The sequence below is a fragment of the Lepisosteus platostomus genome, chromosome 10, assembly GCF_059453375.1.
Source record: "Lepisosteus platostomus isolate fLepPlt1 chromosome 10, fLepPlt1.hap1, whole genome shotgun sequence".
NCBI lineage: Eukaryota > Metazoa > Chordata > Actinopteri > Semionotiformes > Lepisosteidae > Lepisosteus > Lepisosteus platostomus.
In genome coordinates, this window is record NC_142620.1 from 17,173,301 (window position 1) to 17,199,063 (window position 25,763).

Genomic DNA, 25,763 nt, shown 5'->3' on the forward strand with positions numbered 1-25,763 from the left:
CTGTGTTGTGATACAAGCAAAACTCTGATCTGATTGTTTGGTAAATATGCTTGATAAAATGAGTAAGTAATACTTAGTTTAGATTACAAGTACAGATAAATTAGAATTTTATCTAAAATCAGGAATTCCCTAGTTAGTCTTTGGTCTTTCCTTTCAGAGCAGAATTAACAAGAAATTCATTGTTACTTGATACTTGTTTCAGTGCATAACAACTATATTCTGTAAGGCTCTGTGAAGGTCTTGGGTGTTCCAAGTGAGTTAAAGGGAAGAGCTCTCAAGTCTTGCTTTGCTGGCAGTTTAAAGCGTCTGTCACATCCTGCTGCTGTACAGAAGGCAGACTGTTGGCTCTAGGCCTGTTGCTAGTCTGCACTGTATTTAGTCTGACCAAACCCAACTAATTTTGTGTGTGTTACTGATTATTTCTCTATAGAGAACTGTACGCATGCTGAAGGACACTGAATGTGAGCTAACAACTCCTTAATTGTAATCAAGACAATATTTTCAAGTAGATAAAGGATATTCTATCAAAATATTAAAGTCTCAATGTTGTTGAGACTTTAATATACAATAGATTTGCTTAAACTGTAAAATGAGGCTAAATTGGGGAAAACAGTTTTCCTGCCTGCTGGCTCAAGCAAGGCTTTTGGTTTTCTGTATTTTTAGATCTTGGATAAATGGTATGTGCACCATGCATGTAACTTAGGAAAATGGAAGTTTTGTATTCGGTGTGCAGATGTTATTTTGGAATGCTTTTCCTAACGATGGGAAATGCCGATTTTTTGTGAAAAGCCAGCAGGAGCGTTTCTGAAGTCTGATGTGTGAATGTGATCATTCGTCTTCGAAATGTGAAAGTGTGTCTTTTTTAAAACAAAAATGAACTAGGTAATGTACATTTTTGTTAACGTTGTCTATTAACATTATCTAATAAGTTTTGATAATAATATCTATTTTTTAAAAAGGTTTTTTGACAGGCTTCAATGTCGATGCCATCCAATACATTTTAAGTTAATAAATGAACATATCTTATGGTTCCTATCAGGTACCCAATAAAGGCCAATATAGTTAATATTGTCACCTTTTCATTCTAGAATAGAATATTTTGTACACACACTTCTTTAGTGGTGGCGATAACACATTTGTACAAATGGCAATGATTTGTGTAATTGATCTGCAGATTGCTTTTAAATAACTCTTTTAGTTAAAAGTGATTTAGATAGTGATTGTAAACGTTGCTATCTATTTTGTGGCTTTCCTGAATGACTAGTAGTTCCTGGTATTTGGGACATGAGACATGTGAAGCAGGCTGTACTTTTTACAGAACGATGGAATCAAATATAGAAAGGTTGTATTGGGAAGATGTTATGCGTCCCATACTAATAAATCAGTCTAATTCTATTCATGATATAAAGTCAAAGAAATGCTTTTGTCCTCAATTTCCTGTTATTTCTGCATCATACTGTACATATCCTAACATTTCTAATTCTTATTGCATTAGTTCATATGACGAACTAACAACTCCAGCAAAAGTCAAATTTTATTAAGACTTTATTAATTTATTGAATTAATTTATTAAATGGGGTTGGGAGAATTTGTGGGTACAGAGCTATTTGCACTAGCATCCTTCATATATTGTACTTTGAAGTGAAAAATTGAATAATTTGTGAAGTACAGCTAAATCTACACACATTTAATGGCTATGCTTGCCTTACTTGGCTTCCATACATCTTGAAGGAGACATTTCACAAACAGTTTTCATGGGAATAGTCAGAAAGAATGTCAAATGGCAGTCTGAGCAGAAGAACTACTGTACTGGGAACCTCTTAAGAACATGTTTAATGGGTCAAGAGACAAGTAAGAAATAAGACGTCAGGAAGGAAACCAAAGATATAAACCACCTGCAAAGTCACACAGTAAATCCTTTTGTGAACTGTGTGCCCGAGATTGCTTTGCTTTTTGTTCCCTTCTCCTGCCAGTTGGGATTAGTGACTCACTTTAAAACAAGTCCCAGTAGCTGCAAGCAGAAAGGTCGTGCAGCCATTCTTGTTGTTTTATTCTTCCAGAGTCTCATTATTTCACAATTAACTGATGTGTTAATTTTGAAAGGATATATTTTAGATTGCGCAGTGTAGATCAGGAAAGTTGTTCCAGTGGCTTTGTGTCCTGGAATAACATTCTATAAATTCTACCTCACCTGAAGCTCAGCGTAAGTGATGCAGCTCCACACCCTTTTGAGAGCGAGACATTGTTATTGTGATGGCAAAATATTTCATTTCCTTTGTCGAGGAAGCAATCTGTGGTGAAATAAAATGGGAGAATCAAGCTAGTACTTTAGTATTTGGCTGGTTTCAGATAGTAAATGTAATTTCAAATAACATTTTATTAAACAGTTGTGATTTCCATCCTGCTGTGACTTTTATTCACAATTCAGTGAGGCATTGTTGTATATGAAGTGTAAATTCAAGTGTTGTACTGATGTTGTAACCAATGTTGTGCTGACTGCAGTGCTTTGTAAGAGAGGTTACAGATCTTTTTATGTTTATCTTTTTCCTTTCTCATCATATTACATTTGAGATGTTGGTAGGAAATGTTTTGCTTGGCTGGTTAGTACAGTAGATAATCTGAGCAGAACCAACAGACTGTCACAACAACTATATCCATAGATCCTTTTTTGTGTTCTCCACACTTTCTTTCCCTGAGGAATCTTGGAATTCTTCATTTATAAGGTTGTATGAATAGATCATTTTTTTGCAATAGAAGTTCTGTGCCTGCAATCAATGTTAACTTGTTGAGTTTTTCATGCAGGCATTTCTTACAGGCCTGATATTGTGAAAAATCTGCCCTATAGAACAGTCTACTTAAAAGGCAATTCTATGGTTTTAAAAAGGTTTTTTCTTTCATTTTGTTAAAAAGGTTTTGTTAAAAAGGTTTTTTCTTTCATTTTGTTAAAAATAAATTCCCCAGAAGACACATCATGCATTTTTTCTTGTTAGGTTTTGTCCATTAAGTCATCTTTTATTTTAAGAAATCCACAAGCAGCAGTTTCTCTGTAATAAGAGACTACAAAATCTATCTGGCATATAATTTGCAAGCTTATGTTTTTCGTAGTGGTTTTGTTCTACCACAAGTAAGAATCAGTGACTTGTTAACTCAAAAGGTATTTTTCTTTCAAGCTAAACCAGTTTTAACATGGAAATTTTCAGGAGGCCCGCATTCAGACTGGATTTAAGCACTGCATATATTATATGTAGAGAACTTTTAAAATGTAGAAATGCTTCATTTTAAACAAGCATACAAAGCTGTTCTTCATTAGAAATGATCATAATTATTTTATCACATTGGTATGACGGCTATGTTTCTGGATTCTGTTTATTTAATTTCCAAGCACCAGTGCCATCTTGCCTGTGTTGTTTGTGCTGTAACTCTCTTTTAGGTTTGCATGTGCTGTCATGTTTCCTTGGCAACACCTGCCTCGCCCTGCGAGGCGTTTCTGACATCCTGGTTTATTGTAGTCAGCATAGTCTGGGCTACATGTCTTGAGCTTTTTAGAAGTCTATATCTCAGTATCTTGCTTTCAGTCCTGGCCTCCCAGTGATTGCCAGGGATAAGATTTCACCAGATGCACACATTTTGTTCCTTTTACCCTCAAGCCAGCCCTTTTCTCTGATGTATCTGATAGAAGACATAAATGTAGCTTTCAAAGAATCCTGAATAGTAGTGTATTTCACAAATTGTATATTCTAGTTTGTGACATCATCACCATGCATTTGAAGATTAGAGGATACAATGCTAAATGTGCTGTATACTGTATAACCAACAGCAAAAGGATTTTCATTTGTTTGACTGTTGGTAGGGGCAAAACTGCATGTTTGCATCCATATTTTCCCATAACAAATTTACAGAGATGTGGTGCTGTTCAGCGACAAATACAGTCAATTGCAATACATATCCCATTTATTTTAGCAGTCCTTGCTGCAGATGCACAATTTTGGTATGAAATGAAGACTGCTCAATACGTAATAATACAATGTGTGCTATTTGTAGTGTTAAATTGCTTTTTGTCATGTTTTACTTTATTGATTATATGATGCAGATGACTTCACAAAGAATGTAGTCAGTGGAAGAAAAAAATAATTCCATAATGTCTCAACATCTTGCTTGATAAGGACTCTTAGAAAATTAATTTTCAGAAGCTTGTTTTTTTCTTGGGAGACTACTGTCTCAATACAATGGCAGTAGTTACATATATTTCATTAACAGTATTAAAATAAACTTGCTGGTGATTTTAAAAGGCAAAAACCTTCACACCTCTCAGGAGGATGTCTGCAGTTTGGTGGTCTTTAGCCATGTCACAATCCACGTATGTTTAAACCAAAGAACACATGCTTGGATATTAATTTTTAAATATGACTGATTTCACAAGCTAAACTATATTAACAGTTATGGTTTTGTTTTGATTTTGTTAAAAATAGTCTTATTTTACACAGAATAAAAGTGCAATAAATAATATGTAGTTTTTCCAGGTGTTTGATAGGGGCCACAAGTCAGTTTTTCCATACGGTTGCCTTTTCCTTTTAACCTACAATATAGTGTTGTTTAATGTAAACAGTATAATATGTTTTTTTTGTCTTTATTATTTTCTTTGATGTAATTCATAATTGTACATGATGGAAATGTCATTTACTTGTGCCTCTGTTTCTTTTTCCAACCCTGGTCGTTTTGATTGTTATTATCTAAACAGTTGATCATAACCACTGGGTAGCTTGACTCATCCAACATTCAAAACATGAAGTCATTTTATAAACTGAAAATCTTCAGGTTGCAATGACTGTATTTTGCAATGCCCTTGCATATGCTTATCTATCATCAGTGTGATGAGAAAATTTGGGTAATTTTTTCATATATTTTTTTAATCCCCTTTTCCTTAAACATGAATCTTGCATATTGTAAAACTTGAGCACATATTTCACAAAGACAGCAGAAGATTCTAAATCCTCTGGTCTGGGATCATCACATTTTAATACCCCTTGGTTATGAAAGTTAGCTCCTTTTGTACAGTGTATTGCTGATGGAAAAAGTTGTGCCTTGTAAGATAACTGCACTGTACCCGGTGCCATGTTGTGATGATATTCTGTTTCTTCTGTGTCCAGAGACCCCGATGTCTCGTCCCACTCCCCTCTATGGCCAGCCCTCATGGTGGGGGGAGGATGATGCTGGGAACAAGGTGCACCACACTGAGGGACGAAGAGCAGATGAGCCTCATTCAGGTCAGAGATATTGAGGTCATATTCAGTTTTAGTCTAAATGAAAGGCCTATTGTATTGAATTTACATATTTCTACATATATTTACATTATTCATTATTCATTCCGGGCGGCACAGTGGAGCAATGTTTAGTATTGCTTCCCCATAGTACTGAGGTCAGAAAACCTGAGGTGCTTTCTTCCTGGAGTTTGTATGTTTTCCTTGTGTTCAGGTGGGTTTTCTCTAGGTGCTAAAGTTTCCTCCCACAGTCCGAAGACATACTCGTGAGTTAATTGGCTTCTGGGAAAACTGGCCATTGTGTGAGTTTGGGTCTGTGTGTCTTTCCAGTGATGGACTGGTGTTTGTCCAGGCTGTATCCTGCCTTGTGCCTGTTGCTCGCTGGGATAGGCTTTGACTCCTCTGTGACCCTTTTTTAAATCTAGAATTACTATTTTTTTAACCCTATTACTATTTTTTTAAAATTTAGAGTCACAAATCGTGTGTTTATCACGTCTTGGCTCTTGGCCACAAACTCTGCAACCTCCCATGAGACAACTCGCCTACCTTCTAGTCATTGGTTGTCACAAGCTACACCGTGCCATGCAGGTTCAGCCTCGATTGGAGGAGAGGACTAGATCCTAGGACCTTACTTGACTTAATCACAAACCTCCCCTTGGGATATCTCAGCCAGTGTTGCACCACAGTTTGTGGAAGCCCAGTCACAGTCAGCTAGTTACATAACCGAGGCTTGAACCCATAATACTTGGATTGTAGGATCAGTGGGCAAGTGTCCTTACTAGTGGACATGCTCTGGGACCCTGAATTCTTGCGTTTTCAGATCATTTCTTGTCAGTATGGTATTGACAGGCTGAAGATTTATTGGGCCCTAATTCATAGCTCAAGTAACCTCTAAGAATGCTTTCACCTTGACATGCCATTAAGCTGTAAAGCCTAGAAATCTCAACTGAAGGATTAATATCTATAAGCAAGTGCAAGGAGCATTATTCTTTCTAACAGCTTTCCAAATACTTTTATTTTCTATAAAGGTTTTTGGATCTTTCTTGGTATTTATTTTTACTGGACCATTTTCCCATTTAGAGAATGTAACAGCCTGGTGCTAAGTGGTGTATTTGTAATATAAATTGCCTTCTCAAATTTGAAGTCCCTGCAGTATTTGTAAGCAAGTTGTATAATTTTGATTTAGACCTGCAGTAGTCTTCATAACTGTCTGATATGAATGAGTATGAAAAAATGTTCTGTTGTCTGGCTTTTTTTCCAAATCAACAGACAAATTATATAAAAACTAGTCTGCTGGTAGGTTTCCCTTATAAATCAGTGAGCTCAGCTGAATCATGGATAGATGAGAGGAAAACCAATTTATCATGGAAATGTAGCATTTCATTTGAAAAGCAAATGATGAAAAAATTGGAGCTGCTTAGACAGAGATATGTTTGTTTAGTGCTGGTTTAGCACTGGTGGGAAAACTCCTTGCAGTATTTAGATGAATGTTCATGAGTCTGAGGCTGAGCATTAAAAAATTTCAAACTTTTAAGGATGGCCCTGAATGTACCCTGAAAAATGGAAACATGTTTATAGCAACAGCCCAGTGCATTGAGAAAAATGCAAATTAGCTACAGTGGGAACAATGCAGTTTAATACTAATGGGGAAGATCATAGTGAAGTGCATGGAATGTATCTGCCCTGCTATTTGCAAAGAGCCTAAAGTGAGTGCCTTTTCACAAATTTGTCATAATAGGAAACCTGTGATTTACAAATGTTTAGCAGGAAGCTGTTTCTATTTAGTTGTTGAAGACCAAGTTCATTCTTTTCTGTTTTTTTTTACAGTGAAACAGCTTTGTAAAGGCTAATATGTTATCAATCAATCAAAGTTTATTTATCAAATGCACAACAATACAGCATGCAGCAATAGTTGCTGGAAATGAGATAAAATCACAAAATTAAAGTTACAAGATAAGGTTACATAATAATAGATAAAAGTGCAATAGAAATTGAATAAAATAAACTCAGACAAAACTCAATATAAATAGAGCTGCAATGTGTCCAGGGTGTATGCAATACATTATGTCCAAGTAGTGCAGTATGCCGAATAGAATGAAAACTGTATGTCCGTGTAGCCATTACACGTGATTTGCTGAACAAACTGCAGTTTGGCTATTTAGCAGTCTTATTGCCTGGAGGTAGAAGCTGTTATGTAATCTGTTGGACTTTGAATGCTTGGGTACCATTTACTGTATGGTAGGAGAGAAAACAGTTTGTGACTGGGATGACTGGGGTCCTTGAGAATGGACCTGGACATCTGGCTGAGTAGATATCCTGGATGCTTGGTGGTTTACAGCCGGTAATGAGCTGTGCTGACTTCACCACCGTCTGCAGTACTTTGCGATCCCGGGTGGAGCAGTTCCCATACCAGGCAGTGATGCAACCAGTGAGGATGCTCTCAATAGCGCACGTGTAGAAGTTGGCCTGGATATGTGACACATGCCAAACGTCTTTAGCCTACGGAGAAAGAATAAAACATTTTTGAACAACTTCATCAAAAAATAAGTGGCCATTTTGATTTATGTTTACTCAAGTGTTCATTTACTTTTATTAGTTTTAGCTCATTATTTTAATTTAAATTTAATTTTAATGTATAAATTGTGACTGAATTATGAAGATGTCAGAAAGGCAGTATGTTTAGAATCTTTGAGTCATGTAGAATTGTACAGTATGTGAAAGAAAGTAAAAAAATCAGTCTGTTTAAGCAGGTGATTTTGCTGCAGTAGTGTGTCTAAAATACTCTGCTTGTTATCATACATTGTACAGTGCATGTAAATTTATAGCAGTGAGACCTTGTTTTACTTTACAGGTTCTGTACTTGTTCATTTAAATAGAACGTTTGGTATAAATTCCTAAGTGAGAACACATTAGATGTGATAGTAACAAGTAGCAGCATGTTCAGGTAATCTGTCCTCAGGCATGTCTTGTAATTAATAAAAGATTGATTGGTGTGTACTAGAATGTTACACTTAGAAAAAGCCTTTCAGTTCTTAGACTGCTCAAGCATTGCAGGCTCTCTATTTTCATGTGTGTGCTATAAAATTAATGTTTTTTTTTCTGACATGTGTATTGTAATTGATTGCTGTCCTTATAGGCTTTTTTGGTTTCTACCAACAGAGAGCCCCAAGGACAGCACAAGGCATGACCCAGAAATAAATGGCACCATCTCTGACTTTAGAGAATCGCAGGGTAAGTCCATCTATTCTTACCGGCGGGAGCCGAGCTATTTCGAGATCCCCACCAAGGAGTTCCAACAGCACACCAAGTCACCAGAGACTGAGGTCCACGAGATTCCCACCAAGGACACGGACACTCTGGCAGTGCCTACCACCCCCACCCCACCTGTCGTCCAGAGCCACGCCTCCTTCACCATTGAGTTTGACGAGTGCACACCGGGCAAGATGAAGATCAAGGACCATGTCACCAAGTTCTCCTACCGCCAGCGCAAGCTGCCTGGCAAGGATCTGGCCACCCCTACTGAGGTGATGTCTGCTGAGAGCAAGGTGGCGGACTGGCTGGTCCACAGTGACCCCAGCATGATGAGGAGGAAGCCCCCCTCCGAGGATGTTTACAGCACCAAGAGCGACCTGCCCGTCCATGTCAAGATTCTGAAAGGTGAGTTCTCTCCCCTGTTGTTTTTCAAAGCCGCAATTCACACATCTTTTATGCTTGGGAACGGTTTGTGACCGCGTTTCACCTTTTTTGTAAAACATTTTGTAAAAACATTTCTTTCACCTTTTCTTTGTAATTTTCTTTTGTGCTTGTTAGGTAAGACTCTAGGATAAGCACTTAACACTGAACATACTGGCATGTCTTACTGAGTGGAACGGTTAGATAAAATGGGAAATATTGATAATATTTCAATAAATAAAATATTGATAGAACTTTGCTAGAGTACTAATTACTAAAAACAGTTGCAGTATACTATAGCTCTAGTGAGAACGCAAAAAACTCCACTAATTTTAAACTTTAAGCTTTGATTGTGCAGTTTTGCCCCTTGTTAGTACTTACCCGATTATAAGTGTAGAAAGAGATGTAATCGTGAGTAAATAAATCAGTGTTGAGTAGTTAGTGGTTTAGGCTCTGGACTCTGAGCCTTGGGCCTCTATCCTAGGTAGGATATTCTTGTTCAGATTAAGAGTGAAGTCCTGCTGTACAAATTATCATTGTAAAATGAGAATTAATCAATTGACTTAGTTGCTTAAATAAATTGTATAAAGTTAATTTTTTCTCTACAGTTTGTTGTCTCCCCTTCTTTGTGAGTAGACAAACAAGGAATCTGAGATCTGACAAAAAGCACAGTTTTCCTATTCATATGTAAAGGAGGACTGTTTTTGAAATATTTTCATTTCTGCTCTCTAGTCTAAAGAAAACTCTTTTCCACGCGTTTGTGTTCTGTGCAGGCCATCATCATGAAGATGGGACTCAGAGTGACTCTGAGGACCCCATCCTGGCAGAGAAACCAGACAAACAGCAGCATCACCAGCCAGCTGCCCCTTTGGCTCCCTCGGAGCCAGCCTGCTCTCCACTGGGATCACACTCTCCCCCTCGGAGCCAGGCCAAGCCGGAACCGGAGGAGGTGCTCAACCAGCAGGCTTTCGTTATTGAGTTTTTTGATGACAACCCCCGCAAGAAAAGATCTCAGTCTTTCACTCACAACTCGGCCCACGCCGACTCTTACTCCGCCCTGAAAGCTAAGCTGGAGAAGCGTAAGGGGGCCCTGGCTGGGGAGAAAACTGCCATGGTGGCGTCAGGTCACATCCCACCAACGCAGCAGGTCACAGTGCCTCTGAAGACCCATGGTGCACCTCAGCGGGCGAGTTCCCTGAAAAGGGAGAAGACTGAAGATCGCCTCTGCACAGGATCGTCTCTGTTCTCTTCCCGCACTTCTGTCACTGTCAAGCCCTTTGGAAGCATGGGAAAGAAGTCCAAGCTGGCCCAGGAATTTGCGGCAGAGTTCCTGAGAGAGTCAGCCCATGGCGTCTCTCCAACCCGTGAAAAGACATCTCCGCCTCCTGCTTCTGCTCCACCAGTTCTGGTTTCTCCTTCCCTCTCTCATCCTCCTGCTCTCTCTTCTCCTCAGTCTTCACTTCCTCTTCAGTCTTCTACTCCTGTCCCAGCCCCACTGTTGCCCCTTGCTGTCTGTGGCATGGATCTGAAATCCTCAAAAGCCTTGAGGAATGAGGAAGAGGACAGCCTCAGTGATGCTGGAACCTACACCATTGAGACCGAATCCCAAGACAAAGAGGTGGAAGAGGCCCGCAACATGATTGATCAGGTAAGGGGAGTCCTACAGTACGTGTTAATCACTTATTGCCTTGATGGTATGTTTTTTGTTCAGTGTCAGTAGTGACATTCCATAAGTTCCCATTTATGTTGCAGAGTATTAAGTATGTTTGTAATTAAGTTAGTTCATTTTATGTGGCCTATAAAATCTTCATTCCACAGGAATTTTAATCTCACTACAAAAATACAACAATGACAATAATCTGATCATCAATTGTAATTGGCAGTATTTAAGACTTTAAGGTCCTGATTAAGTCAAAACTTCAACCCATACATCACAAAAACAGGTCACTTCATGTTAGACTTGTCACAGTTGTCCTCAGATTCCCTCCTGATGACATTACAAATTCAGTACTGGCAGGCATTTGGTTGTCTTAAGTCTATCATATTCCGGGTAATGTGTAATATTCTGTTGGTGAGTTGTTAAAATTTATATGTAATCTGGACATTGGTCTGTTAAATACAGTATTTGTGTTCTGTGGAATCATTCACTGTTTTTTCTAGCAAAACAAATTGATCCAGGTTGTTTACGTTGTCCTGGAGAAAATGGATTTTCATCTAAATATAGAGCACTCAGAATATGAAATATACCCAGCAGTGTGTTTACACAGTCTGCTTATGACTTTCCAGTGTCATCTTGTAAATTGTACCAAGCAAACTGAAAAAGTCTGCCAGAGCAGTTATATATTTCCTGTAAAACACAGTCAAGCTCTCACATTTTGTACGTATTGTAACAGCACTGTACATGCAACATAAAATATTTTTCAGAAAAGACTTGAGCAGATACTGTGAATGAGCAGATAAAGTTGAGCAGGTAAATGGCAGACTACGGAAGGGTCCTTTCTTTAACAAACCTTTTTACCAAGATCAATATTGTTAGCATTCTTGAGATAGTGAATATTTAGTCAATTAATCAGTCTCTGATAATAACTGATAAAAATAAAAAGTGTCATTTTTGCAAGCTTCTGGAGTCTTTTTCTGTATTTTTTTGTGTTCCATCACTACCATTTTGGTGGAATCATTGGATTATTATGGTAGATATTCTAATTTTGTCATGTTTTTATTTAGTATGGCAGTATTGCATATAAATACGGTTTATTACAGGGACAACAATTTCTCAAAAGTAAACACTCCTCATCTTTTCTTACAATGTTATTTTGTAAGCTGTGATTCCTTGTTATCTATTTGTAACTTTTTGCAATGTTGACAAAGTCATAAGACATTGATTCTGATTATAAATTAGAAAACCTACAACCAATTACTTAGAAAGTTCCTCACAGCATTGAGAAAAGAACATTATATCATTTCTTGAGAGACCAGCTAAGCTTTTTTCATCTGCTATAGAAGACCAATTAGGCCTTCAGGGCTTTAAGCTTCAAGTCAAAATTAAGCCCTGTGGTATGTGTCATAACGGAACGACACCATCTTAAGAGAAATTATATTACTACTTACATTCAGTGTGAGTAATAAAGTGATATAAGGCTCTTCCTTAATAAAACCCAACATCTGACTTTGTCATTACCATATATTAAAGGGGAACTTTAATGCTATTTTCATATTTCGGGGGTTCGAAAGAATCGGCATTGATGAGTGCATTTCATACCTCAATGAAAGTAAAATGTAAACAGCTTGTAAATTCTCTCGTTTTCATCACAAAATAAACTCAATTTCCAGGTATGCGATTCAAAATGAGACGACAAAACTTCCGGAGATATGTGCCGGCCCTATGACATTGTAAACAAGCAGGCTTATGAATACATACAGTAGCTTTTAATGCAATAGAAATATTGCTTTCGGTTTTAAGACAGTTTTGCCAACAAATACAATGTTAACTCTCCATGCCAATCAATTTTGGAACATTTCTGCAGTGAATTGTCTGCTGCATAACCTGTATTTATTCATTTGTACATCACATTATATTAGTTATTAAGGAGACTAGTGAGCAGGAAGGGCTTGTTGCAATTTGTAGAAACTTGAATGCGAGTTTGCGACTACGTGGTGACTTACAATACTTTCACATTGTGAGTTCATGATTTTGTGTTTAATTTGAAATTTTACATTTTTTTCAATAATGTCAACAAAATTATTTTGTTACCGAGACCTAATAATCGCTCTGAGAAATTGGGACTGCAGTTCCCTTTTTACTGTCCTTAGCCTTTCAACGCTGATTTGATTCAATATTGTTTTAAATGCTAACTTCAAAAAAGGAAAAAAAAAAGAAGCTCTTCGAACAGCCATAGAAGAGAGGATTGTCTGACATCTGTAGTTTGAGTACGTAAAGTGTGTTTCCTTTAGTGACAAATGACTTCTAGGCTTATCTTTTGGACTGAGTCCAGGAGAAACATCACTGTCTGTAGGAGATAAAACCTGAAGATTGTTGTGATGCTTGTTTTTTATTTTTATGAGTGATGGCAAAAATAATTTATCTTTTGGGTAAAATGCTGTAAAATATAATTCTACTTCCTGCTAAAGTTGCGAACAACTCCAACCTAAGCAGCCTTATTTACCTGCATTTTATCCTGTTCTTCCAAGTCTCTGACCCTCCCCTGTGTCCCTTGTGCATGCTGGACCATGCTCCCCTGATGCGTCATGCTAGCAATGAGTGCGAACACACCAATCAGAAATCTCCCCAGGGCTGAATGAAAAGCAGTGGTCCAGCCTTTGGCCTTCATATTCCTCACTTCCAAATTTAGCTGTCTTTTGTTCATGACCCTTGTATTTCTGTACAAGGAAGAGAAAGGCATGTCAGCTGCAATTAATTTGTCTGCTGCATTCTGTTAGGCTTCTGTTTTAGACTTGTAAAATTGAAATTATTTATAAGAATTTAAAAGATATTACTTGAAACGCATGGGAAAAGATGCACTTAAATTGATTCAAAGCAAAAAGCTTAGGACCCATTTCAAGCAGCTGCCTTTAGACATTAAATATCACTGTTCCATGATGTACAATATGTTGTGCGATTTCAAGGATGGTGTAAAATCAGCCATGTAATTCCAAAGTGGAACCTGATTTAGCTGATTTTGTACTTCTGAATTTACAGTTTTAACTAGATAGCTCTCTAATAACCTGCATACACATGGCGGTCATAATATTAGGCCATGTAATACTATAATAATAAATAACTATAATTCTGTCACTTTATTCATAATCCTTAGCTTTTGTAGTTAACTGTGTCCGTAATTAAATGCTTAAATGCCAGACCACTGCAAAATTCTGAGTATGTGAAAAAATGACTCAGTTTACTCCTGGACCCTGTTGTTTAAGTGTTTGGCATGTCGTTTTTTTTTTAACCTAATTTGCCTGGGTGTGAAAATTTTGTGCTTTTGAACAACATGTAAAATTAAGGTGTACCTGCAATGAGAGCTAAATACTGCTCCTTGAGCGAATACAACTACTGTTAAATGGAATTATGTGATTTGAAAATATGTCAGTTTAGATATTTGCTACCATTTGTTTCCCGAGATTAAATATTTTTAGTACAGTCTTGGGAAATTAGAATATAGATTCATTTCTTAATCGGTATCCTTAATGACAAGGCCTTTATATTGTTAGAAATTCTAAATCTGTAGAGGAGAATAAAGCTTGTTTAAAGACCTACTGCTTTTTGTTACACCTTATGTATTAATTGATTTATTTATTTTTTTCTGTTTTAACTTGGTTTACACCTTTCTTCATGTATTGTGACTTATGAAGGGAAGTATAGAAAATGTTGTCCACATAATGCCTTTTAATAGTACTCTGTTATGCTGCGAAATGAATCTGCTGTCCATCACCTGATCCAGACCACCTCTTCTCACACATGCTTTATCTTAACAGGTGTTTGGTGTTCTCGAGTCCCCCGAGTACACCGGCGTTTCTACGGGCATATATAGGCCCGTAATTAATGATGACAGGGAAGAACAAACTAGCTGTCGGCATAGCAAAAGTAGTTCTCTGGATCAAAAGGCAACTCCAGTGCAGGGCTATAATCCAGCTGCCATTAGTGGCCAACATGCTGGAGGAGCTCAGGTAATGCGTCCTAGCCAGCGTGTTACTCACTGATTCAACACACTGGTCACATCTATGCCTCAATTATTTCATCAATCATTTCTAGAAGAAGCACAAATTAGCATGCACGCATTTGTTGAGTTGAAGTGACATTTTGATTTTCTCCTTGCTTCCTTTCTATTTTTCCTTGTTTATTTTTTATTCTAGTGTTTCACCCTTCGTCTCACCAGTTGAGGTTTCTCTCTGCTGGGTGGAAATTATTTTATAGCAGTGCTGGGATATGTACTTGGGGGTTGATGTATTTGTGCGTTTAAAAGGCACACTTTTGCCAGTATGAAAGTCTTCAACATTTTACTTATCCTGACAAAGACATTTTGGCTACATTGCCATTTCATTGGTCTTTTTTTATTTTTATTCCAGTTGTAACTGTAACCTGTACCTGTAACTACAATATCTGTCAGATATCTCAGAAATATCTCAACCTCAAAAATCAGTATTTATTTCAGTGCTGCTTTTTAAAAGTCATTTCACAACACATGCCAGTAAGGAAGACTCCAGTATTTCAAGAAACACAAAGAAATACAGCAGTATTTCTCTACCAGGTTATATTGTAGTAATTCTAAAAGTTTTTCAATAATTTAGCATTGATTTGTATACGAAACAAATCTAAATCTTTCTTCATTTTGTGTTTATATATATTCACTGTTTGTGTACTCACAGTGGGTGAGGTTAAAAAAACTAAAAGATCTGAGCAGCATTCATAGAATTGTAAGTTATTAAAGAAATTTTCCAAATTTGTTTTAAACTCTGCCCTCACAGTTCCAACAGGAACCTCTCCTAAGCACCATGTATTTGCATGAGGCCTGAGGATGTCTACTTTGTCCTCTTATCTAACAAACATCCTTATTACACCAGGACTAAGGCTTTTTCTGTCTACCAGTTGATTTAAATATATAGTGATTTGGGAAATACTGTATGACCAGCCTGATGAGGAAAATGTGAAAATCTAAACACTGATTTTTCTTCTCTTCTTCAAATTTGGGTATCTTCTACCGAAATTTGAAGTTCAATACAGATCTCGGAGAAACAGTGTGGTGTTTGACATGGGCTGTGAAATGACTTAATCACTCTAACAACTTCAGTGCATTGCTTCCCACCAGTTCAGAGTTGTCAGTGACCACAGTTGGTGTTGCTGTTGCAGATGCGACCAGTTGGCCCTGTGGGTGTCGGGGGTCCCAAGTGGGTCTCTCGGTGGGCAAGTCTGGCAGACAGCTACAGTGAATCTGGGTCCGCAGGGGGTCACGTAGACGCAAAGCATCAAGGAGAAGTGGCTGATGGAGGTGAGGGGTCAAAGACAAGACAAGATTGCAATTTGTGTCCATTGCCACAATTTATTCACGCCTATTTCTGTAAAGTAAAATGTACCTTCCTTACATTTTAAAAAGAGATGATACAAAGAGCAATGCTAAAGGAAATGGCTGTGGAATCTTTCTAGTCTTCCACAATTTCCACAATGGAATTTCAAAATATTGAATTAAAATATTGTACAGCTGTTAGTTGTGTGTAATTTCGAGCACCAGTTGAGTGAAATATGAAGGCTTGAAAGGCAGTTATTGCAATAGTCATTATTTGTAGAAAAGTCTCATTACAAGAGTTTTTTCCCCATTTGTAATGAGTCATTTTTACAATATGGTTGAATATTCTAAAATCTGGCCCACTACTTACTCTCATGATAAACAACTATGTTGAAATCAAACATAATCATAGAAAGTAGTTGTTCTACATGTGAGGATTCCAGAAATCTTTTTTTTTGCCTTCCACCACAGTGTCACCTCCTAGTACATTAAACATGTCAGTCTTGACTTATGTAAATTAGCTTTATCTAACTAACCTATTGCAAATTGGAATTTGACAGTTACAGGTGATGAACGCTTTTGCTAAAATGTTGTGCTTGTTTCTCTATATAGAAGGGCAAATCATCCACCAAGCCGTGTCTGTCCGAATTATCGAAAACACTGATTCTGAGAGCAGCCAAGGTTCGAGAACAAGAAGGCTCCTTCCACAAGTGCCACCAACAGACAAGCCAGAAAGCCCTACACCCAGCATTCTCATCAAGCATGAGCCTAACACTGGCTATGAGACACCTGAGAGGGGCTCCAGCACTCCCAGACAGCAGGAAACTGCCCAAAGGCTGTGTGTTCAGGATGACCTGGACCCTGACAGTCTGAGTGATGCCAGCAAGTCAGACGATGGCTCTATAGTGGAAAGGAGCAGGAAGCGCAGAACAGGGAGAACAATTGATGAAGCCAAGCAGAGTAAATCTTGGGGTGATAAAAGTGGCAGTCAGAGCAGAGTGGAAGAAAAGACCTCCGCTTCAACAAAATCCACATCCTTTTACATTGGGACAGAAGAGACCCCTTCCAAACCAGACATACCACATAGTATAGTCCTCACTCACGCTGAGAGAGATCATGACATCTCCTCCTCCAAGCCTTCTGCAACAACTGTTTTAATAAAGCCTTTAAGGAGCCAAGACACCCCAAAGCCAGTCAAATCAATTCCCTCAGCCCATAAAAGTCATTCCCAGGAGAAAGAGGCCCTGCCTCCAATAGAGCCCCCTATTTCATTTGTCAGACAGGAAAGCTTCACCAAAGATAGACCCAGTGATGACATCCAGATCAACAAGCTTCCTCACATCTCTAGCCACCCAGCTTTGAAGGATCTAAGTGTAGGGGATGCCTTCAGGACAGAATGCAACCAGGACACTCAATCTTTCCTCAAGGAAACAGAAAATGCTCTGGCAGCTCTAGAAGCCAAATTCCAGGCGCAGGGTCATGGCCAAAGTCAGAAACACGACAGGTCCAGTAATTGCTTGGAAGACTCTTTGTCTGGAGAGTCTGACGTAGATACAGCCAGTACTGTGAGCCTCGTTAGCAGCAAAAATGCTCCCAGCACAGCGCCAAAAAAGAGTTCTGTCATATCTAGTCTCCAAAAGGAGAAATCATCGTCAACTCCTTCCATCCAGGACCAGGGTAGACAGCCCACTGCACGTGAACGACTTTCTGAGAAGCGCAGGACCAATGTAACAGATAACCCTAACAAGATGGAGTACACCAAGCGGTTCCAGCTGCGCCGCAGCACAGGGAATAGGGGTTCTCTGGACTTCACAGAAGACCTTCAGAGCCAGAGTCTTCCCTATTGGCCCGATGCCGTTTCCTCAGACCATGAGTCCAGCTCTCGGCCAACCGCACGGAAAAAGCTCACGACTCCACTGCAGAAGGAAGACTCCAGCAAATCATCCAAAGGACCCGTCTTCCAAGCACTCACTCGTTCGAACAGTCTGTCTGCTCCACGGCCAACCAGGGCCTCTATGCTACGCCGGGCCCGCCTGGGAGAGGCCAGCGATAACGAAAGTGCGGAGACAGACAGGGCATCTCTCAACTCGGACGTCAACGCGCCTGTAAAATCTCAGGCAGACGCTAAAAAGCTGTCTCGTTTAGACATTCTGGCCATGCCTCGCAAGAGAACAGGTTCCTTTACCACTCCCAGTGACACAGAGTCTTCAACACCAAGGTCAGGCTTCTCGAACCGGAGCATCGAGACCAGTAACTCTGTCCGCAAGGCAGCAGTTCCGGAGCCCAAGCCTGGTCCTAGAAGGACCACTGGGACAACAGGAAAACAGACCATAACCAGGGCACGCTCTAGCAGTGCTAAATACTCCAGTTCGTCCAGTGAGTAGCTTTGCAAGTTAACCATTATCTCAATGCTGGTGAAATTTGTTTGTTTTGTTGGCTCATTCAATTGTAGTATGCAGTTCTTAAAACTTTTAAGAACTTTTAAAGATGTTAAAAAACATCTGCATATGAAGCACCTTGTTCTTTTCAGAAGACCTACTGTATAAAGTAACAGTACTCCGTTGTGATCTGTCACAGCGAATGGAAGCTGAATGCATTTCATAACGTTGAATAAGACAAAATCTGAAATTTTCTTTCCAGTAACTGTCTTTTATTTTTAGGTAGTCTTAGCTAAGTTGAAGATGATTTCCAAAAAAAACAAAACAAAAACAAATCATAGCTCAGTGGTACGTAAATTCCTTTACAAGGCATATGTTTTTCTATTCAGAATGAATTGGTTTAATGTTAAAAAGGTGTTTTCGCATTGGTGACTAACATCTCCAGGGTAGTCTTACACCTTGTTTCCATTAAGCAGGAGTGTTAGCAGTAGGAGATTATATTTCTTTAAAAATTGGATCTATCTGTGGCAAGGTTGATCACAGTTTCTCTGCCAATAGATACAAGGAATACAAAAAAGATTGAGCACCTGCTAACACTAACAAGGCCTTTGACAATGTCTCTTTCTCGAAGTAGATACGGTTTAAAATATTGTTTGAATTTGCAAGTTACTTCAGAAATGATTTCCTTAGCTTTTTTTTAATAAATTGTGTAATTCTCATAATACAACAATGGAAACAATGTGATAAGATTTTTTTCTGTGGATATTTCTGCACAGTCCCCCAACAATACAGTACTAACTTTAGTTAGTACCTTGATAGCAAGGTCAAAGAAACTAACCAAGGCTGATTGCACCAGTTTGAATTAAATCCAAAAACACACTTTGGTACTATTAGTTAATTGTGAGTATGTGTTAATCACATTTGTACTACACTACTTCCATAAACTGTTGTAGGATTACTTAATCTTGGATTAATCTAATAATCATCTTTAAAATGTATTCTTAATGGAAACATTGAATGTTGAAAGTCTAAAGTGATGGTTGATGTTTTCAATAAGGGCCAAACATACTGAAGAATGGGTAGAAGTTTATATTTTATCGTGAATTACAAACTATAAATGCATCACCCACCATAAAGGAACATTTACATTTAAACCTGAATTACTTCTAATCCAAATTTAACTCAAAAACCTGTTTTTACAGTTTTTGTAAACTGATAGAAATGTTATATGGGTTGTGGTTGTTGCCAAGAGCCAGATGTACCTAAAACACACGCACCACAATGTTTTGTTTTTGATGCAGCAGTTCACAAAGTTAACATTCTGTTGAGAGAAAAACACAATGAACAGCCTCAGTATACTAAAATATCTGTTATGACACCTTAGCAAAATTAGCAATTTGTAAATATTGCAGTGTTCTCCAAATACAAATAAGTAATAGCGTAATTGCATATAGCCTTGTGTGTTTACAAGCTCAACGTGATACCTGGTCAAAACTGTATGATTACAGATTTTGTATTGCATACCATTTGAACATTCATAAAACAGGTGGATTTCCTATTTTTTGTACACATGCACTTGGAATGAGCTGTAGGGCTTAGCAACACATGTACAGTATCATGCTGTATATGTACAGTATATACTGTATGTATAACTGATATTTTTGGGAAGTCAGAATTGGGCAGTTGATTTAGTGATTGTGCTTTTAGGGAAAGCAATAGTTGCCTCACTGTGAAAATGCAGACTGGAAGATACCTACAGTTACTGCCAAAATATCGTAAAATTAGCAGGAGCTCAGCATACAAGGTGGCTAATCTTGTCCCCACCATAGGGATACTGTCGCTTCTATGAGTGAGAGGCTCCAACATATATATTTTAGATAATCCAATAGCTCAATAATTGTGTACCTGACAAGTCTGTACCTATACCAAAAAGTTGATCCTAAATTATGTAGTATAGCATGAATACAAACTATTTTTTTCTTATCCTACAATTCGTTTGTTTTTGGTGAAGACAGTATTCCCACCTTGCTATAGTTTTATCAGCTATAGTTAATAGACTGTTTTCCCAATCTCTGTGACAGTTTAAAACAGGCTTTTAAATACTCTTAACAAACTGGTACAACTTTAAGTTTAGTCATTTCTGACAATTTTAGTACAGCTTTAGTACATTCAGTATATCATTTTAGTATAACAGTCATCAAACTCAAATACTAATTATCCTCCATTTTTTTTAAAAAACCTCACAAATATAATTGCACTTGTTTACTGCACCCCACAGTACTTTTGACTTTTTTGCGACCAAACCAGTCACATAAAAGTCTAAAGTGATGGCTGATGTTTTCAATAAGGGCCAAACATACTGCAGAATGGGTAGAAGTTGTTAATATATCTGGCCGCCCTTTGTGTCCATTAATATACTGATATTTAGTAGTTTTCAAATTACATAAATCTCATTTGCAAGTGTGAATTTAATTGGGGTTATTCTTATTTTTATTTAATAAATGAAGTGTTCATTTGAGGCGAAACTTAAACTTTGTGAAACCTGAGGAATGTTAGGAGTTTGATCAAAACCTAACCATTGTACACTTATTGATAAGACTCTCCCAATCCTTCATGTTAGGTCCAGTACTTAGCAGTATGAATTTAAATAATTTATTGAATAATTAACAATCATTTCTGTAGTTGTCCATAGTGGCCATAATGATTTATTGTTAAGAAAATAAAATCTGATTTCTTTTTACATGCATACAGAATGTGCCATCTAATAAGCATACAGTATATTATTTTTCCCGATCACTAATGAAACATTGCATTGCATTAAAAATTCACTAAACCAGTTTTAATTGAAGTACAGTATGTCAGCCATGTTGTGTAAATGGAGTTTCAGTCCTCAATGAGCATTTCACAATTACGTGTGCGAAAGGTCTTCACTCTCCCTCTCCTACCCTAACACAACAGGAGACTGGTGTTTGGGTTCCATGGTGTTCTCTCATGTCCTTTCTTCTTTCCCACTTCATTCCCACTTCACACCTTTCCACCCCTCTATGCCCCCCAACCCCACTTCCCGAAAACCAATTCATTCCTGAAGGCTCCAGAAGACGGCAGAAGGGCTCAGATTACACGTCCACCTCAGAGGAGGAGTACGACTCCAACCACGGCTCCTCTAAACATAAACGCTCCCATGCTTCAACAGCCACTCAGACCGCAAGAACTCAGCCCGCAGGGTCAGCCAGACAGAAGTACAGCTCCAGGGAGACTGAGGAGGAGGAGGACAACGAGGCTGATCCCTACCAGCACTGGTCCACACACAGCGCCGAGATAGCGAGGTACCACGGAGCCAGTAAAGACACTCAGTTGCAAATGAGCGGAGTCTTGTATTCTGCTGAGCAAACGGCACGGTTTGAGTTTTTCACGCTTGCTGGAATACTCATGGCTCAATCGAAATTTGCTCTGTATTTAATAGTATAGTAGTCATGCACTTAGAGGTGGGGGCCTGCAAGTGCTTCTTAGCCAGTCAGATTTGAAGGGCTCACTTTTAGAGTAAGGTTTATATCTCCAAAGTAAATATACAGTTGTATGCAAATTTTATACAAAAAATGTATAAATTACAAATTTCTACCTATTAGAATTAGTGATATTACCAACTTGCTGTTATAACCCTTTAAGAACCTTTGAGTAGTACTCGGAAACTGCCATGAATATTAAGTGTCCCAGGAAAATGGTAGAATTGTTGTTTTCCTATAGTTCCTCTGAGACTGTGATGTAGGTATTACATTCATCTAGACTGTTCCTCAGGCCTTGGATCATACATGATGCGTTGTTGCGTTTTCTTGCAATTATGTGTTTGATCACTGTATGATTTTGTTGCCATCGAGTTCCGCTTGCCTGATTGCTGGTCACCGGAGCAGTGTTTTCGGCTCTGTCTGCCCCACGCAGGCTGAGTCAGGACCTGGCCAAAGACCTTGCAATCCTGGCCAGAGAGATTCATGATGTGGCCGGAGATGCCGACTCCCAGAGCTCCTCGGGGACGGGGCCCAGCACTTCTCTCAGCTCCGTGCCCAACACCCCTGCCTCCACCATCTCTGCCAGAGAAGAGGTATGGTACTGGCTCAGGCACGCCACTTCGGCTAGCTCCTTCATTTGACCAACCTTTCTGTTTATGGACATCTCATTGAATTTTCTTCCATTTCAGTTACGTTTATAATCTGTATTAAAACGCATAGTAAATTTCATTTTAAAAAGTCTTGATAAAAGCCAGAGTAAAACAGGTCACCAAATTCTGTACTGCACGCTGTCCAGATTGGTGTCTGATGGTGGATTTCAAAGTTTTCTTGAATTTGATTTAATTTTCTTTCAAAGGTGTCACACTTTTGGTCAGTTGTCTACTGAATGGTATTTCGTATCTTTGGCGTGTAATGGTGAAATATGAAATTCAGAGCAGTTTAAGCACTTTGAGGGTGAGAAGCTGCTGCCATGACACAAAGTTCGAAAGTCATCCATAGACAACAAATGATATCAGTTAGACATCTTTGTTTTGGAAAAGTTCTGTACAGTATGAGGCTTATATAGAAAATACACCACATTTTGCGTAGTCGTTTTAAATTACAATAGGTCATTGACAGAATGTGGTAAATTGACACCTTGAATAATTCTGGATATAACATGTCTGTCTTCTGTTGTTTGCTTGATATAGATTTTTTTTTCTCTCCTTATGTACAGAAAACATTTCCATCTCCCCGAGCAGTCCGTTCATCCCAGGTGCATAATCCATTTCTACATTTTGCTTCATCTTTTCTTCCTTCTGTGACCTTCTTTCTAAGTATTGGCAGGGACCTATTTTCTCCAAGTTCAACTAGTTTTCATAACAAAAAATTAAAAAGCACTGAACATAAAAGGATGCATAACACAAGAAAACAATAATTATACTAGGCTTCTACTGTATTTCGTACTTCTTAAGACTTCTTCAGCTTTTGTCTTTGTTGCCTTTCAGTTGGTCCAACACATCCCAGAGGCCAGTCTGAACTTCCAGAAAGTCCCTCCTGGTTCAGCTGGAGTTAAGAAGGAAGTTGATCAGAATATGAATGATCAAGACATCAACTCCAAGCGCCGAGCATGGAATAGAGAAGAGGTGATTAATTTAGGTTATTTTTGCAATTTAACAACAGAATCACATTTTAAAGAAAACTGGGTTCCTGCTAGCATTCATATTACACTAAAATTTCAGTGGTAAGACTATGTGATCAGATAATCATTTTGTCTAGATAATGGAATTAAAGTAGAGCAGATGATGAATGCTTAATTGTCTTAGTAATAATACATATTTTTGTTTCCAGGTTATTTTGGACAACCTGATGTTAAACCCTGTTTCACAGCTCTCCCAGGCTATCCGGGAAAATACTGAGCAACTTGCTGAGAAAATGAAGTGAGCTATACTGTTTTTGTCTTCCTTCATAATTACAAAAGCTTTCTTATACATGATTGTATTAATGCCCAAAAAATAATTTTCAAAAGATTCTTGTTGATCTGTGCATTAGGTTTGTGTATATCTTAATTTACCTGTATTTTCTGTGTTGATGGCGTTTCTGTTCTGTCAATTAAATCAGAACTGAGGTACCAGAAAATACTGTATAAGAGTCTGTGACTCTTCTACAGAATATATGCAATTTGCGATCTCCCTTGGTGAATACTGCAGTATCATCCATGATGAACACTTCTTAAGAGTTTCTACCTTTATTTACATGTTGCAGAAATAAGTAGATTCTTAAGAAGTAGATTCAAAATTAGAAATCTGTCATTGGATTATACAATTAAATCTACCAGCCATTTATTAAAAATGAATACTAACCTCTGAGCCGTTATAGACCTAAGGTGTAGGTAATGTGTAATTTGCCTGTCTAATGTAAACATAAATTTTTTTCTGATTGGAATTTTGTCAGGATTTTATTTCAGAACAAGATGGAAAGCTGGGAGGAAATTGAAGCAAAAATTAACTCTGAAAATGAAGTCCCGATCCTGAAAACATCTAACAAGGTTACCATCTTTTTTTCCAGATTTAAAGGCAGCCTGAAATGAGACCTAACCAAGGCCCGCTCCTTTTCAGTTGTTTTTAATTTGTAGAGAAATACCATAGTAAACCACAGGGCTTTAAAAATTTTTTTTTTAATTGTTCATTTAGTCTTTTTTTAAATCACTTCAGTACAGTTCTGTAACTGATTAACTTATCAGTTCAATACAGCTGTGCCACTACAGTTTAAAAACAAGGCAAAGGTACTGGACCTACTGAGGTGACCCTCTACCTCGCAGGAAGAGCCCTAACTATTAGGAAATAAAAATATTTTCTGTATTCTCTAGGCTAGTTTGCTGATTGAAGTAGCACATCTCATTCTTTGTGCAGCCTCTCTCATAGATAGGATGTTTTCAACAAGTGCCAACCAGGTGGACTCTATTAGTCCAGTAGAACATGGTTATCATTCATTGTTATAATTGTTATACTGTATATTCATTGTTATACTGTAGCATTGTGTTATGTCATGGCTATTTATATAGTTTTCTAATCAACACATTTTTTAGATTTTTAACCCTTTTCATTTGCCAGACACTGAATACATGTAAATCACATTACTTGAGCTCAGTAGATTATTAATTCTATAAAAAAAGTAATAAACCCATTGAAAATAATATTTTGTTCTGTTCCATGTGCTCCTGGTGTAAAACATGGAATGTTGTGTTTTTATTTTTCATCACTGTGTTAAAAGAAAAAGTGGAACACATTCCATATGCTGTACTGTATGTATCTTTTCTCCCTTATACAGCAAGTGTCTCTTATTTTTCTTTTCAGGAGATCAGCTCTATTCTAAAGGAACTAAGAAGAGTTCAGAAACAACTGGAAGGTCAGTGCTGCACATCCATTCTAACTTTTTTTCTCTTTGTACTGTAAATAACAAAGGGCAGAGGCTCATTGGACAGAAGAGTTTGTAGTCTTTACTTTTAACATTTTCCTGTGAGAGAATTTACTGTTGATTTTTTTTATAGAGGTAAGCTTGCAGAATTAAATATTAAGAGCTACTGTAACTGCACTATAAAAAACTCACTATCTTTGTGTTTGAGTGTCTGTGCTTTATGCAGCTGCCAATTGGCAGTACGTTTGGCACATAGATGTACAACAGAAGGTTTTAGAAAATTTGTGGATCCATGTATTACAATATACAGTATGCGCATAATAGCATAGTGCGAATTTCTGTTCTTTTTTGTTAAAAAGTTTTGAATGCAACTATGACGTTCTTATTTCTAAAGTAATTTGTAAAGATTGGAATTTGTAAATTTGTAAAGTAATGGAAAGATTTTTCGAAATTACATTTTGTTTTTTCTCCTTAACTAAGCTTGCAAGTGTGTACGTTACAATCCGTACATATTTTGAAAAAAGAGCCACATTTGTTGTCTTGACAGCACTATAATTG

General features: G+C 37.9%; 1 protein-coding gene across 5 annotated transcripts in view; it reads left to right on the plus strand.

The window, feature by feature from the left end:
• Nucleotides 1-25,763, plus strand: part of cep170ba (centrosomal protein 170Ba) — a 49,878-nt gene that overhangs the window by 19,559 nt on the left and 4,556 nt on the right. For 2 of the 5 annotated variants that reach the window (XM_088648485.1, XM_088648483.1), the window contains exons 7-19: nucleotides 5,148-5,264; nucleotides 8,418-8,915; nucleotides 9,704-10,578; nucleotides 14,403-14,594; nucleotides 15,775-15,913; nucleotides 16,541-18,304; nucleotides 21,395-21,632; nucleotides 22,243-22,402; nucleotides 23,026-23,064; nucleotides 23,297-23,434; nucleotides 23,640-23,728; nucleotides 24,243-24,336; nucleotides 25,145-25,196. In XM_088648485.1, the coding sequence (XP_088504611.1) occupies nucleotides 5,148-5,264; nucleotides 8,418-8,915; nucleotides 9,704-10,578; nucleotides 14,403-14,594; nucleotides 15,775-15,913; nucleotides 16,541-18,304; nucleotides 21,395-21,632; nucleotides 22,243-22,402; nucleotides 23,026-23,064; nucleotides 23,297-23,434; nucleotides 23,640-23,728; nucleotides 24,243-24,336; nucleotides 25,145-25,196 (4,395 nt within the window). The remainder of the gene's footprint in view (nucleotides 1-5,147; nucleotides 5,265-8,417; nucleotides 8,916-9,703; nucleotides 10,579-14,402; nucleotides 14,595-15,774; nucleotides 15,914-16,540; nucleotides 18,305-21,394; nucleotides 21,633-22,242; nucleotides 22,403-23,025; nucleotides 23,065-23,296; nucleotides 23,435-23,639; nucleotides 23,729-24,242; nucleotides 24,337-25,144; nucleotides 25,197-25,763) is intronic. The other 3 variants (XM_088648487.1, XM_088648486.1, XM_088648488.1) reach the window with 3 other exon arrangements.